This window comes from Drepanopeziza brunnea, assembly GCF_022702325.1.
Source record: "Drepanopeziza brunnea f. sp. 'multigermtubi' strain 214-2 chromosome Unknown ctg5, whole genome shotgun sequence".
Lineage (NCBI taxonomy): Eukaryota > Fungi > Ascomycota > Leotiomycetes > Helotiales > Drepanopezizaceae > Drepanopeziza > Drepanopeziza brunnea.
In genome coordinates, this window is record NW_027094068.1 from 1,644,457 (window position 1) to 1,659,752 (window position 15,296).

At 50.5% G+C, this 15,296-nt stretch overlaps 5 protein-coding genes across 6 annotated transcripts; 2 read left to right on the forward strand and 3 right to left on the reverse strand.

The window, feature by feature from the left end:
• Positions 1-1,859: 1,859 nt before the first annotated feature.
• On the reverse strand, positions 1,860-2,716 carry L3040_003790 (uncharacterized protein; the record flags this gene model as incomplete). The annotated part of the gene is made up of 2 exons (XM_007294599.1): positions 1,860-2,592; positions 2,649-2,716. The coding sequence occupies 2 exons, from the start codon at positions 2,714-2,716 to the stop codon at positions 1,860-1,862; spliced, it is 801 nt and encodes a 266-aa protein (XP_007294661.1).
• A 705-nt stretch (positions 2,717-3,421) lies between these two features.
• On the reverse strand, positions 3,422-6,254 carry L3040_003791 (uncharacterized protein; the record flags this gene model as incomplete). 2 transcript variants are annotated; one of them, XM_066156543.1, is made up of 3 exons in its annotated part: positions 3,422-3,566; positions 3,612-5,936; positions 6,043-6,254. In XM_066156543.1, the coding sequence occupies 3 exons, from the start codon at positions 6,252-6,254 to the stop codon at positions 3,422-3,424; spliced, it is 2,682 nt and encodes an 893-aa protein (XP_066012125.1). The 2 variants fall into 2 exon arrangements, with proteins under 2 accessions (XP_066012125.1, XP_066012126.1); XM_066156544.1 differs by having other exon boundaries at positions 3,547-3,559.
• A 714-nt stretch (positions 6,255-6,968) lies between these two features.
• On the forward strand, positions 6,969-9,839 carry L3040_003792 (uncharacterized protein; the record flags this gene model as incomplete). The annotated part of the gene is made up of 3 exons (XM_066156545.1): positions 6,969-7,037; positions 7,106-7,432; positions 7,488-9,839. 3 exons carry the CDS (start codon positions 6,969-6,971, stop codon positions 9,837-9,839), a joined length of 2,748 nt encoding a protein of 915 aa, XP_066012127.1.
• Positions 9,840-11,039: 1,200 nt separating this feature from the next.
• L3040_003793 (uncharacterized protein) lies at positions 11,040-12,347 on the forward strand (the record flags this gene model as incomplete). Its single annotated transcript, XM_007294596.1, has 3 exons — positions 11,040-11,295; positions 11,346-12,178; positions 12,231-12,347. 3 exons carry the CDS (start codon positions 11,040-11,042, stop codon positions 12,345-12,347), a joined length of 1,206 nt encoding a protein of 401 aa, XP_007294658.1.
• Positions 12,348-13,505: 1,158 nt separating this feature from the next.
• Positions 13,506-14,603, reverse strand: L3040_003794 (uncharacterized protein; the record flags this gene model as incomplete). Its single annotated transcript, XM_066156546.1, has 5 exons — positions 13,506-13,688; positions 13,757-13,901; positions 14,044-14,058; positions 14,169-14,371; positions 14,544-14,603. The coding sequence occupies 5 exons, from the start codon at positions 14,601-14,603 to the stop codon at positions 13,506-13,508; spliced, it is 606 nt and encodes a 201-aa protein (XP_066012128.1).
• Between the last annotated feature and the right edge of the window lie 693 nt (positions 14,604-15,296).

Sequence of the window (15,296 nt, forward strand, 5' to 3'; positions counted from 1 at the left end):
TATATGTATTACTACTATCAACATCCAGATGGATTGATTGATTTGCTGATATGTCAGTTTACCTTCGCGTTTTCCTTTTTCCCAACTGGATTTCTTTACGAGGCTTTTGCTCTAGCGTCGAAAGCCCGACGACCGCTTCGCTGCTTCCCAATCCTAGCGGTGAGAGCTGGAAAAATCTCAGGTGTTTATTCCGAGTGCGAGAGATCGGATGTGGAGCATAGATAAATCGATATAGGTTTTTTAAAATCTATTGTAAAAAATGATCTGAACTTGACGTTGAGCTTATTTACCTACCTCCCTGGGATTACTCGCTTAAATACACCCCCTAACTATCCAATACCACCTCCATCACCATCACCTCCCCCGGCCAAAATCCGACGCACATATGTATCTCCCAAGTCAAAGTCAACGTGGAATTCAGGCACGAGATATCCAGCTCCGAGTCTACGAGCCAGCCTAATCTATATACCATTCATTACTTGCTCTTCAAACCATGCCAACATCGTAAAGTGACAAGCAGGACTACTACAGCTCTCTCAACTACCTACTTACTATACATCCCAGCGAAGAGGCCGGAAAGAACGTAGATTTACGAAAAAGTAATTTATGCCCGAGCCCTATTTCAGTTCATACATACGATCGCATCACATCGGCCTAGCTAGCATCTAGATATTCAGCCGGACGCCTCGGCACGCAAAACACAGCAGCTAATACATGTACGAATCTGCACCCCGACCCAGCGTGAGTGAGAGCCGCAGAACTGCGACGTAGACGGTGATCTAGGGAATATAAACCCACCGTCCCAACTCTGTTCTTCTCCTCTTTCCTTCTCCTCCTCTTTTCTTCTTCTCCTTCTTTTTTTTTCTTGGCTCGTTCTCCCTCCTCGCAGAACACAGAAGACGCGCCACCAAGTTCATTTATCCTCTCGAGTCGATAGGCCGGGGGAAGTCGCAGACCGACCAACCGACCGACCACAACAGATGGGTTGGTTCGTCGCTTTGCTAACTTCCACACGACATACGTGATTTCAACTTCCAGGATCGTCATCAGAAGCTAGCTACCTAGCCGGTATACACCGAATCTGTAAAAGACTTTGAGGTGGGGTTATAGTTGTAAACGGGAGAGGGGGATGGAGAAAAAGAGAGAGCCCAGGAAAAGATTTGGACGGATGGGTTATTCGATTCATTGGTGGGACGGACGGAGTGAGTGAGGGCTTGGCGGGCGGCCTGACTTGGGTTTGTTGGAGATGGTCATGAGAGAGGTATGGCCTTTTATTTTTCAAAGTATTACTATTATTATTTTTTTCTGATAGGTGTTGTAGGCAGCGAGAGTTGGGACTACTTGCCATTCGTTATTCGTGCTCTCGAGAAGATGGTATTTTTATGAGGGGATAGCACTGGTAGAGATGGGAACGTGAGGAGCTGATGGATGCGTACTTGCTTCGGTTGGGGATTGGAGGCGATACTACTGATATGAAAACCTGGCTCTGGCCTTGCCAGGCACAGTCGAGACTGGGCGGCAGTGGGATGGCATGGTCTGTCGCTCTTCGCAGTGAGGTGGATGTCGGAGTTGAGTTCAGATCAGCTGTTGGAAAGTACCAGATGATGTTGGAGCTTCACATGTCACCTAATGAGCGCCCAAAAGATTCAAGATACAGATTGCGCAGCCACGGAGTTCTAGAAGAGTGACCTGAGCGAGAAGTACGAAAGAGCAGACTCCATTGCCTATCCCCCATCTCGTACGCATGGTATCATGAAAATCATCCATACGGCCAGTTATGATTTGAAGCCGGATCTATCCCAACCCAGACCAAAAACGCAAGAATTCCAACCCATAGTAAGCTCCATCATCCACTGCTCTTACTTCTTCTCCTCAAAATAGAACTTCCCCAGTCCCGTCTCGTCTGGACTCCCCAGGGGTGGCCGTCTAGACTCCCCATCATCAAGTCTCTCCCTCAGAATTCTCTCTGCCTCAGCTACCCCAGCTTGGGTTCCTCCACTACCCGCCTGCAACTGATTTGCATAACCCCTCATGGCCGCCGGATCCCTCCTCGTGTAAATCGGCCCACTAACCGTGCTGCCTGCGCCTTCCCCAAACCCAACCAGACTAGCATTATCACTCATCCCATCTCCGTCCTCATCCAGCGCACTCCCATCATACCTCTCGCGCTCATCCATCGTCGAGTCTCTCCCATCAACATCCACACTCATCATGTCCTCCTCTCCGCCCTTCTGACTACCACTCGCCCAAGTCGTGGTCCGTCCGCCCGCCGACCCCGTCGCTGACGCCGAGCCTACCGTCGAAATCTTGGTCGTGTAGACTGGGTTACCATTCTGGTCGAAGTAGCCCGGGATCTGGCCTGCCGGGGGGCCGGCGCCGGCGCCGAGGTTGCTCTGGTGCGCTGGGCGCGCGGTGGAAACCCGTTCGAGGCCTGCGAGGAAGGAGATGCGGTCGGCACGCTCGCGCTCGGCTTCATTACTCGAGGGCGTGTGGCGGTGGGAGGTGTGCGGGAAGGCGGAGCCGCGGTGGCCATCTTTAATGGCGGTGGTGGAGAGGGCGGAGAGGGAGGTGGTGGTGCTGTTCGGGGTTCCTCTGTCTGCGCGTTAGTGGACATAGGATATGGGAGAGGAGAGGAGGGAAGTACGTACGGGGCTTCGGTGGGAGTTTCTGGATTGGAGGGAGGCTCGGGCATGTCGATCAGAGTTGGAGTAGCCATCCCGATGTGTGTATTGTTGGAGAGGGTACTGATTGTTTGGATGACTTCGGGTGATGTGACAGTGGATGGAGATGATAGTTTACGGAGGTAGATGGATGGTGGGTATCGGGATTTCGGCCTTCTTTACCGTTGTTGAAAGCGTCAAAGAAAGTTGAGGATAATCAGATGTGGTTTGTTTGCTTGCAACCTCTCGGAGCTGAAAGTCGAGAAGACGAGAAGTTCTCCTGAAGCTGCCAAGGGAAATGACGTACGGAAGTCCCTTTGAGCTTGCCCGCCTGCCTCGACACCGAAGTCTTCAGATTTCTGTCCCTGACAGCGCCGGCTAGCACGTATGTATCCGTAAGACAGAGTAGAAAGGAGAAATTTTCAAATATCATGGCAGCAGAATGGTTATGTAGTTATCTGCGAAGGCGTTCGGAAGTCGGAAGTCAATAATGTTACATACATCACACGTATTTCAAATTCATCCATTTATGAAAGCGCTTGCTTTCCGACCGGAAACCTTCATCATGGTATTCTCCAGGGCGCCCGCCAGTCCCAGTGCCGCCCAAGGCCAAGCAAAACGCCCCATTGTAGATGCTGCAGCCGAAAACTCAACACTTGAGGCTGTGCAACATCTCAATTATCCTGTCTCTCGGAAACGCCACTTGTACCATCAAAGTTCCCACCCCTCCCTTCCTGTTTGCCTGGATACAAAATGAGAAATCATAGACCTGCCGCCACCCCGTTAGCCTTTTGAGGAGAGCCTATTGCCGAGGCTTGTGCTGAAATTCTAGCTGCCTGTTGTGCATGCGTCTGTTGTTGTGCTAATTGAGCCCGCTGACGATCCATCATACTGGATTGCTGTTCTCTAGTCATGAATGTGCTGTAACCAGATGGTGCTTGAGGGACATACTGTTGCTGAGGTGCCTGAGATACTGACCCATTCATCATTGGAGCCTGACCCATTGCATTCTGCATGTACGGTTGCCGGTTTTGCGCGATTGAAGGAGCCGGTGTGGGCGTAGAGTAGCTGACTCTAGATTGCGTATTTTGGAGTTGAGTATGTTGAGGTTGAGGGGAGTACATCTTTTGAGGAGAAGTCTGACGGTTCAGATTAGTACCGTTGGCATACTGATAGCCCATGCCATTTGACATGGGCTGAGCTTGATGGGTTTGATGAGCATAGGTAGCCTGGGGTTGGCTGGTATATCGCCCGTTCATGTGAGCAGCCTGCGAGACTGGTTGAGCCATCTGCGATTGGTAGTTCTGACTCGAGGCGCGCATGAAGTTCTGGTTGAAGTTTTGGCCGTTGGCTGGCTGATATTGCTGCTGCTGGTTCGATGGTGCATACTGCTGCTGTTGCACGGGCCTCGGAGCCTGATGCGGGTAGGTGGGCGTATTGTAAGCTGCGCCAGGGCGATACGGCGCACTTCCCGGAGGTTTTTGGATTTGGTATGGGACTGGAGCCGTGGCAGGTGGTCGCTGCATGTTGGTTGGTGGAGGTCGAATGGGAGTCTGAGAATTGTAGTATTGCTGGGTAGCAGCAGGAACCGGCCTCGGGGAAGGAGCATATTGGTTGCCATAAAGTGAGCTGGAACTAGTGCGATGCATGGTTGCAGGGACGGCAGGGCGTGAAGCAGCGGTGGCTGCAGCCAGTGCGGCAGCCTTTGCTCTCGCTGACGCCTCATCCTCTTCCATGACACCTTGGTAGTTGGTCGATTGGACCTCGATCTTGGTGCTGATTGCCAAATCCGCCAGACGGTCGGGGTCGAGTTTAGCGACAGCAAATGGAGGCAGGGAGGCGATCATCAGAGTCAATTGTGACTTGAGGATCTCATAAGTAGCCTGCTCAGATTCGCTAGGTTTTGACGGGGTGCCGAGAGCCGTAGTGTCAGGAGCGGAGAGCAGCCCTGCTGGTCGATTTGACGCATTCAATGACATGTGTCGGATTCGTTGATAAGAGTTCAAGGTCTCCAGTAGCTCTGAAATTCCCTCGATGATTTCGTCCACATCCTTCTCCTCGGCTGACTTCTCGGCTGCAGCCTCCCAAGTGCCCAGGCTTGGATCGATTGGGTCATCTCCCATTGCCTCAATGGCCTTTGCGAACATGGCGTACTCTTCATCATCATCAACAACCTCTGAGTTCTTCAAAGCTGGACCTGGTGTCATGGCCTGTTCATTATTGTCCCAGTTCTCCACCATTTTTTCGAAGCTTCTCTCACCCAATTCTTGCCACCAAAGGCGATTCATGATACCAGTAGGTGCAACTGCAGCGGAATCATCCTTGACGGGAGCAAAGTTCGAATAAGCACCACGAAACAGAGCCTCCAGCTTCAATGCCTCGGACTCGGCGGAATCGCTCTCAGAAGCGGGAGTCTTTGAGCCACCAAAACTCAACGCCCTATCGCGCTGTTTTCTCTTCACACCTTGCTGCGGAGGAAAGGCTTTACTGTAGTCGAGCCACTGGCCAGTCGATATGGCCTGCTTGAAATAGCTTGCGCTTCTCGATACTGGCTCAGTGACACATGGTTGATACCATCCGACATTAGACGACCGAGTGGTTGCAACTTTTGATGGCTTCGGCGGTTGCAGGGCCGGCACGGTAGATGGAGTCGGAAAGAGCTCACCCAGGGTTGGGACGGGCTTCTTGTCCTCAGCCAATCCGGTGGCTTCAAAGGGTACGACTTGAGTGGCGGTAATTCCATTAGGAAGGCCCGCTTCTCGCAGAGTCTGAAGTACGGCCCTATCTTCGCCCTTAATTTTAGTGGGAATCTGGAGGCTGGAGAACAGCTGCTTTGGATTGGGTGCGGTTATGGTGCCATAAAGTGTGAGGACCATCTTGTTTCCGGTAGCTCTGGCAGCGCCGCGGGCGGAACCGTTGACCGTATCATTGACCTCACTATCTGTAGCTACCAGCTCCCTCGCAATAAGTTCATGTGCTCGTTGTTTGAATGCATTGACCTTCATAGATATCTCAGAGTGGGTAGCTGAAACCGGGATAAACTGGTTCCTAGCTGCTCCATCTGGAAGTTCGAGCTTGTCCATGATGTCTGCGACAGCCGCATCGATATCATTGAGTACTTCGGTAACATTGTTATACGTGTTCGCGGAGTGTCGTTCGAGAATAGAGGTCGAGGTCTCGCTGTTCTCCTCTGACTTCTGGCGCTTGGCCTGTGGTCCAGACGACGAGGGCCGACTTGGTAAGGATCGTGACAAGATGGAGGGGGTGGTATCATCGCTATTACGTGATTAGTATATCCAACACCAAAAATAATTCGGAAGATATTTTTGGCTGGTTATGGCGGTGCTGTTCAATGTACCGGGGCTAGGAGTTGTGTACTCACGCCTTCATAACATCAATAAGGTCGCGTATGAGAGCTCTAGAGGCTTCGGCGGATGGTTTTTGGAGACCTGAGGACATAGATTTGGGAACTTCGTTCGTATCATTCTGGCCATCAAGGGCGTCGTCGCGCTTTCGTTTCGCGGAGAGGAGCGGGGTGGCATTCGAGGAGCCTGCCGCAAGGGCGGAGCTCAGAAGTCCATTTGCGGAAGACATAGTGAGGTAGACTATCGAAGTTTGGATTGCGCCGAGTCTATGGGTGCGGGTGTGGGCGTGGGCGTAGATGTTGATGTTGTTTGTGAGCGACTTCTGCTTTCGCGGTCGGTCGCGATCGCAGAAAGGTAGCAGGCGAGCAAGCGAGGGAGCGAGCGGAGAGCGTAGGTCTGTCTGTCTGTACCTGCTACAGTGTGTGATCTCTGGGGGAGGACCGTTATCCGAGACCAGAAATCAAGGGCGAATGAAATTATTTCCAACCCAACCAAATTTCTGCCGCGGTTGTTGGTTGTTGAAGGTGAGGCTCTCGTTAGTCAATATCGTACCGTGAGGTAGGTAGAGTTGCATGGAATGGGAAGCAAAGCCAAGGCCAAATTCACTTGTTGCCTTAGTGGCCTTAGCGGGAGTCTTAGTAGTTGCCTTAGTCATCAACACGGCCCCTCTTCGGCACAGCCTTGCCGTACCTGGGCTAAGGATAAATTCCACTTCATACAACTTTCTGAATTTTGCGTGGGATATTGGGCATCCGCTCCTAGGTATCAAGGTCCTCGCTGTGAAATCGTTGAGGCTCTCAGCTCGTCCATCTTCTTCTGTGGCTCTACTGCCCAGACCAACCCTACTCATTGCCCATGGCAGAATAATACTGTGCCCCGAACGAACATCCTCCATTTTCGATTTGGGTTTTTTTTGGGGCAGCATGAACGGATGCAATCACGTATGCACTGTAGACTGGGCAGGCCCTTACTGCGAGCCAGATATCTTTCACGCCCTCCTCAAAGCAAGCTCGTATGCTGACTTCCTCCAATGCCCCTTTTCCACTCTGATTGAACATCTCTGACCCTACCTTTGTCAAGCTCCCAGGCAATGTCACTGTCATTCGATCGAAGCACAATGGCCAAGCGTGGAATTGCTCCCTCTGTGGCGATGCCGAACACAGCGCCCGATACTGCCCCAATAATAAGTCCACCTCTGAGAACCGGCCTGCTTTCAGGCGTACTCCCCGGTGGCCTCTTACTCGGCGCAACGGAATTAACAGCCCTCCACTCGCTCTGGCTCAGTATCTGGACCTGAAAGGGGATGAGAAGAGGAAGAGATATTGGAATGATATAAAGCTGGCCACTCCCGTCAATTCATTACCAGCTATTGTTATACATCAACTGCATCTGTCTTCGGTGCCTGAGGTGGGCTTATATAAGAACATTGCTTATAGTTTCCTGCTGATATTCATATTTCCAGGATGACTGGGACGACCTCGATCACATGCTTAGAAGGAATGCCCTTGAGTACCTCCACGGCCGTGGCTTTGTCATCGAGGATGCTATCCATTGGGCGTGGATATTATCCGCGCATCGCTCTGACGAGATTGTCGACCGGTTTCTTTCGAAAGCGTCGGAGCATCCAACATTCCTCCTTTTACAAGTCCTTCGTACAGAAATCTATCACGTGGAGAATCTCAAAAAGCTCTTGTTGTACATCTGGAAATATGTACTGGGAACAAGTAACCAATTTGAAGCTCAAAAATGCGCATCTCATATCGGAAATGAAATGGAAGAAAATGCATTTACGGTCATGATTAGCCGCCTGTTGTCTCAGGCTCGGCGTATTTGGCCTTCTGCAATAGTCAGTATAGCACGAATCGTATCGGCATTTGTAGATTCATTGGTAACTCGAAAAGACCAAGATCCGGAAAATCTTGATCCCGCGATCCACGCTCGAATTTGTCGGCTCAACAACTATCTGCTTCCGCTTTTAGCTCTGCCAGCATCCATCCGTCCTCTCGACTCAATGGCTTACAACTGGTCTGCGCAGAAAATTCTCCTGGAACTAGCCGGACTGTACAATCCGCCTCTCTTACTAGACCAAGCCAGCTACCGAGCTGTTATCCGTGTCCATGCTGCGTCGAGAAAGACAGCCAGGGAGTCAAAAGTCGCGACCTTGCGGCTGAGGAGCTGGCCACCGTGGCGAACCGAGCAAGATGGTATGGACGCTCAACGGTCTCCAGACGACGATTTGAGCAAAGTCATGCTGGCCGCAAGCCGTTCAAATGAGGCCGGCTACAGGGAGACTCCTTTTGACATGGCCATGAAAATCCTAGGGGGTCAGGAACAGGATGGAACTCCTACGATACAAGTCCGCAAAGTTGTTAAATGGCGAGCCGAGCGTCCTGGGAAGCCCCATGCCGATCTTGACCGATCGCTTGACCCGGGTATGTGGGCAGCAAGAATCGAAGCGACACGTGATGTCAGAGAGGCGTGGCGTGCCTTTGCTGCTTTCCGGGATGGTGGTGGAACACCAAACGCTAATATATACCTAGCCATGTTTAAGAAGCTAAATTTCGAGCTTGCACGAGAGGGACGAGAAACTCGGTATGAAGCAGTGCCCGGGGACGGGATGGAGGTTTTGCCAGTACCGGACGACAACATGAGCGACTTCTACAAGTCGCACATGCAGCCTCCGACCAGTGAAGCTCTCTATCGACATATGCTTTCTTCGGGGGTTGTGCCTTCTGGTCGGATTCTAAGATTTCTTGTTCAGCATGCCCGAACCCCTGCCAGGGGCGTTGAGTATCTCCGCGACAGCGGCTTGAATAGCGAGGCGCTTGACTACCTCACGGGCGGGCGCAATGCATTCATCCTGCCCAAGAAACCTCCGGATGTTCTCAAAAAGGTCCCTGGACCTACTCTTGGTGCTTATATTGAACTCATTTGCCGGTTTGCGCCACGAGCCGTTCTTACTCTTTCTGAAAGGTCGGATACGTATAGACTCAGCCTTGTTACAGCTGAAATCGCCGAGTCTGAAACTCTGTTGGTGGCATCCAGTCCCAGAAAATGGTGTATTCAGGAAGTTGAAAGGTCTCCATTCCCGCGCCTTCGAGATCCTTTATACCATGCCACTCGTTTACTCAAGGAAATGCAGCTCAAATCCAGACCAGCATGGTATAGCCTATTCAAAGCACTTTCCCGCCGTAATGTTGTAGTTTCCCGAAAGCACATTGGCGGACCAAAGAACGACGAACTTGCATGGAGCTCTACTAGGATTGCCCTCCGTAACTTCCACGAGTGCGGTCTCGAGCTTGATCCTCACGGGTTTATTCTGATTTGCAATTCATTCTTCAAGTTCGGCGAGGCGGCGCATGACGTCGTCTCCGATGATTATGAGGCAGCCCTGACCGAAGGCGCTCAGTTGTTGAAAGAAGAGTTTGCCAAGCTGTCCCGGAGCGAAGAGTCGCCGTACTTGATCCCAAGATTACTCCACAATATCCAATCGGTCACACTGCATATATATGTGCGCTGTATGGGACTAGTAGGGGACCTGAATGAGATTATCTCTGTGCTGGATTGGATGGTTCAGAACCGGAAGGGATTGGAAGAGATTGATAGGCAAAGTGCCAACGGTGCGAAGATGTTGACCCGGACACTCGTAGCTGCCAGGATATCCTGTTACGGGACTGAGTTTGAGGAGAGAGCCGCTGGGTTAGTGGCGCAGGTCGAGCATTGGCAATGGCCCGACGATAGCGAGCTTGACAAGTACAGTAGAAGCGACACAAGAGTCGAGGTAGATGGAGCGCCCCTTGGTGAGTCCTCGTAAGGAGTGCCGGATCCGTAGTTTTTAAATACTGTACGACTTGTACCACAGAAGAACTAGAGATGGAGATACCCAACAGAATTAGGATTGTAAAATACTGGATACGGCACAAGTATCTTTTTCATATGGCAGGCACAGTAAAAAAGGGCCTTTAAAAATGCACCACTGGATCTAAGTATCTCATGCCTGCCTCGGAATGAATTACTTGTTCTGAATTCAATAAGTACGTGGTGCCAGTAACCTCGCTCACTTCATAGTTAAGAACATCGATTGTAGAGCCAGTTTGGCATGTAAGTTGGAGATATGATGCACCACCAAAATGTATAGTGATCTCAATCTGCAACGAATAGTGGGCCCGAATGGTGATTTGCCGTTTGGATCAATTACAGGTATTGATCACTTTTCCAAGCACTACGAGTTGCACCATACGAGTCTCTAAATTATCGAAGTGGGAGGATTGCCGGAGACGAAGAAGCTAGCAAGGCGTACATCCAAGCAATAGAGTCGGACCCGAAAACAGCATTGCGCTTCTCATAGTACACACTTCTTACCTTCGCACATACTCGACACAGAATTGCCTAAGATACTGCAAATGGACATCCCAACTAAAACGATAAACAATGATGAGTTGGAATTCTCGGCTCAATGCTGGGAAACTGAAAAGGAGCTAAAGGCCTATTCGAGCGAAACCGTTGCATGGAAGGGTTGAGAAATTGTTGGAGATGCTAGATCAGGGTCAGAAAGGGAGTGGCTCGTCAATTGTACAATAAAACTCATCTCATTAGAACTCCTGCTGTCGTGTATGTAGTTGTATGTATTTGTTTACTTCCCTGGATATCATATCGCTGCATGCAAATCGGAGGTCCCGTTCCCTCTTTGCCGAGGTCAGGCAGTCAGGCAGTCAGGCAGTCAGGCAGTCAGGCACAGCATTTCGTCATCACCCAGCCCCCTTGTTACTTAAGCATTTAAGGTCACAAGGTGGTCCGTGACTGTAAACAACCAACAACCAACAACCCAAGCTACCTACGCATCTCTCCATGCATCCCACTTCTTCGACCCTTCTTACCCTCATTCTCACTTCATTCATCCATCACACCGGCTTGCCTACTCTACACACATAACACCAACCCATCCTCTGCCTATCTCATCTCTTTCTGTCACAGTAATAGCCTCTACGAAACCGAAAATCGAAAATCGAAAACCATGAAGGGTGCTCTCGTCACCGCAGCGACGCTGCTGAGCTCCGCGAGCGCCGGCATTCACAAGCTTCCATTAAAGAAGGTTTCTCTATCCGAGCAGCTTGCCACTGCCAACATCGACGCTCATGTCAAGAATCTCGGTCAGAAGTATATGGGCATCAGACCCCAATCTCACGCCGATGAGATGTTCAAGGAGACCTCTGTTCACGAAGACGGCTCTGACCACACAGTCCCCGTGAGCAACTTCCTGAACGCTCAATGTAAGTTTCCTTCACAAAAGAACCTCGGGAGCTATCTAATCGCAACATAGACTTCTCGGAGATCACCATCGGAACCCCTCCTCAGACTTTCAAGGTCGTCCTCGATACCGGAAGCTCAAACCTTTGGGTCCCATCATCCCAATGCGGTTCCATTGCCTGCTACCTCCACACTAAGTACGATTCGTCATCCTCATCTACATACAAGAAGAATGGAACTGCCTTTGAGATCCGCTATGGCTCGGGCAGTCTCAGCGGTTTCACTTCCGAAGATACCATGAGCATTGGTGACCTCAAGATCAAAAACCAGATCTTTGCTGAGGCTACACAGGAGCCGGGTCTGGCCTTTGCTTTTGGTCGATTCGACGGTATCTTGGGTCTAGGATATGACACTATTTCTGTCAACAAGATCCCTCCCCCATTTTACAACATGGTCAACCAGGAGCTTCTGGATGAGCCAGTCTTCGCTTTCTACCTTGGCAGCACTGACAAGGGAGAGGAGGATCAGTCTGAGGCTATCTTCGGTGGTGTCAACAAGGACCACTTCACTGGGAAGATCACTGAGATCCCATTGAGACGTAAGGCTTACTGGGAGGTCGATCTTGATGCGATCACTTTTGGTGATGCCACTGCGGAGCTTGAAAACACTGGTGTCATACTTGACACCGGAACTTCCCTCATTGCTCTCCCATCGACTCTTGCTGAGCTTCTCAACAAGGAGATGGGCGCTAAGAAGGGCTACAATGGACAATACACTGTAGACTGCGCCAAGCGTGACAGTCTCCCAGATATGTCCTTCACTCTCAGTGGTCATGAGTTTACCATCACTCCTTACGACTATATTCTTGAGGTTCAAGGCTCTTGCATCTCCAGCTTTATGGGAATGGTAAGTCAAAGTCCCCCCCCCCATTCCTGACCAGCTACTAACATGACCATAGGACTTCCCAGAGCCAGTAGGACCTTTGGCCATTCTCGGTGACGCTTTCCTCCGAAAGTGGTACTCTATTTACGATCTCGGTAAGGGTACCGTCGGTCTCGCTGCCGCCAAGCAGTAAATAATAATTTATCACGACCGATACATCGGATACGGGCTGAGGCTGAGGAACCATGCTGAAGTACTTGTAAGGTACTTTGGTTCTCTGGGGTTTCCTCCTCTTGCGCTCGCGTGGAATTTTCTTAAGGCATCATGGGCTTTCTCCAAATAATAATCAAGGACTCAGCATGGGCTTTCTCCATGTAATAATCAAGGACTCAGAACGGTTTCTTTTCACGCACCTGTTCCATGAACCATGTATGGACCAAGTGATGCGCTGTTGGAAGTTGATCTTGCTGGAGGGCAAGCTTGTTTTGTGCTTCTCTCACACTAGTACTCAGGTCTAAACTCTGCAAATCCCTTAATTTTCTCCAAAAATCATGTGCCAAACTCTGTGAAGGCTGTCGTAGGAGATTGTGGTTGCAAGGCTGGGCTAAGCTAGGCCCGTCGAGTAAGGTAAGCGGTCTCCCTTTCTGTTTAGTAGGTGTGCAAATGTAAGAATCAAACTTCTAGATGCGAATTAGGCCTAATATTTACCTTACGCTTGGATAAATAGATGGGTGGATTGATAGATGAAAGCCGTGTCATGATCGCTCCTAGCGCAAGGGTTGGTACTCCTAAGACTGAATCCCATGGAATAGATTTTGTTTGTCGTATCCTGCCATCCCGTAGGCAGCTTTGCTTGCCTAGATCAAGCCTCCTAAACTCGCGTGGCTGGTTGGCGCGGTGGGCTACTGCGAACCGTAGGAAGGAAGTCCACGGGAAGATATATACCCATGACGACGAGGGGGATTGGAGACCAGGGGTTCAACGGGACAACAACGTAAGGCTGTCTATCCACCAGCTTCCCGATTCATGAATTTCAGGGTGAGCTTCCTCCAGCTAGGTTGGGATCCGCGGGTCGGGTTATGGAAGGGTTCGAGATCATGTACCTATTGTTGACATTCCGGTGCCTGGTTGGGCATGACCGAAGTCTTGAGTTATTGGGTGTTTAAGGGCTGTGATATCGCCAGATGGGAAACTCGAGAATGGTCTCTTTATTGTCACTGCCACATGCTCCATATCTCTGCGTGACGCTAGGGATGAAAGGTTAGCCTGTTCGCATTGTGATGGACACCATCGTGGCTCCCGTCCTGGGCTCTTGGTCTATCTACATGTCAGACGACGGGAGATGGAACTTTCACGACGTAATCATATCCTCCGGTTTTGCAGCTGTATCTTGTTTCAGGTTGCAAGAGTCGAGAGCCAGGGACAATGAGATAGATGCCAGGCAGTCAAGCCGAAGCTCGGTCGGAAAGACGAGAGAAAAGATGGAACTCCCGAGGTGAGAGACTTCGAGAGCAGGCAAAGCAGGATTCGAAGCCTACGAAATGAGAAATGTATCAGCGAGTCTCGCAGCACACGTAGGAGATACATCTAGCCTGGCCGTACCCATAACGAGTTCCCTCGGCACTCGCCGACTAACTCTTCGTTGTCTGAATTGCTCATCTCTGGATGGTGTATGGATGAATTGGAATATGACGGTATCGAAATGATGGGATACAGAGAACCCTGTGGCTCGATCTTTCTCGCGTTGCTGTACTACGATTAGAGCTGCGGCCTCGACAGGGCAGGGACGTTATTGACATTGGCTCGCCTGAATCACGCCAAATGCTTCTCGTCAGGAGCCAGGACCTCGAAGCGTTGTGAAATTCAAGCAGGACCCGTGTCGAACTCACCGGACATCGAGATATCTGTGATTCGTGAGTAAGGCACTCATGCATGAAATCAGTCCTTTCAAGACGTTGCGCCATAGCTCGTGGCGCTTGAATCCTCCTTCTCTCCTTTCGTGGCGGGTACGTACAAGGACTGGCGGTGGAGCGTTGGTCCTGTCCGTCGTGCCTCCGAGGAGGCATTCCCGAGGCCCACGGTTGCAACGATAACGAAATGGGACGATCCGAGATCCAAGGACATATTTCCAACCTTGCAAGCGAAGCTCAACAACTGGAAGTCTTGGGGGAAAACCAAGAACTGCTTGGTCGCGTCTACTGACTGCTGTGTTTTGGGCTGCGGAAGACATCAGGTCAGGGTCCTTGAAGGAGGTTCGGTATTTCAGTAGCTTACAATCGTACGAATCGTAGGTCTGCTATATTCATAGCTCTTACCAGACCTCTCGTGAGCCGTAAATGGATATGTAGGCTCAGTACAGCTGGTATTAGCGAGCCCGAAGTTTGCTCACGCTGCGATTATTCACGCGAGTCTGAGTCGTGGCAGAATTTAAAACTTCGGGCTCTGACATCTTGAAGCGGGATCCAGAGGGTTGGTGATCAGGACTTATCTGTATACCCAGAGCAACTTTTTGTTCTTAAACAGGAAGGTACTCGAGCTCCCACGCTTCTTCTGAAAGAGCCGGGAATATTTTCGCATGAAACAGATTGAATGACGGATCCCGAACAGAAGTAAAGAGTTTCTACTTGCTTTAAGGCACTGTCTGTCTACTAGACTTTAGGATTGGGACAGCTTCTTGCTCGGCCATCGCTTCAGCAGGCGGTTGGTGGTGGGAGATCGTGGCTGACTCCCGGAGGCAAACCCTAATATTGGGTATATAAATTCCATGTATAGTAATAGAGATTTTTGCAAGAGGGCAACGCCTTGACTAGTTCTACGTCTGGTATTACTCTATCTTCCACGAATATGCAGATTTTTGTTACCTTCTTCAGGAGCAGGTGGATGATTCGCACAGATCCGGTTTTTGTGAGTCGAGATTTGGCCAAGGCAGCATGGAAACTGGAATATCGAGGAACGCTGATGATTCAAAGATCCTCTCAGCTCTGTTCGAACCTCTATTTATACTCGCACAGCAGCACTTGAAATTCCTCCCGACCATATTCTGCTCCTTACACTTGTCCGACGATCAATATTTCTGCTTTCCAGAAGGAACCAACAAACCAGGCAAAAATGTGTCAAAAGATACTGTTCACCCACATCTGTG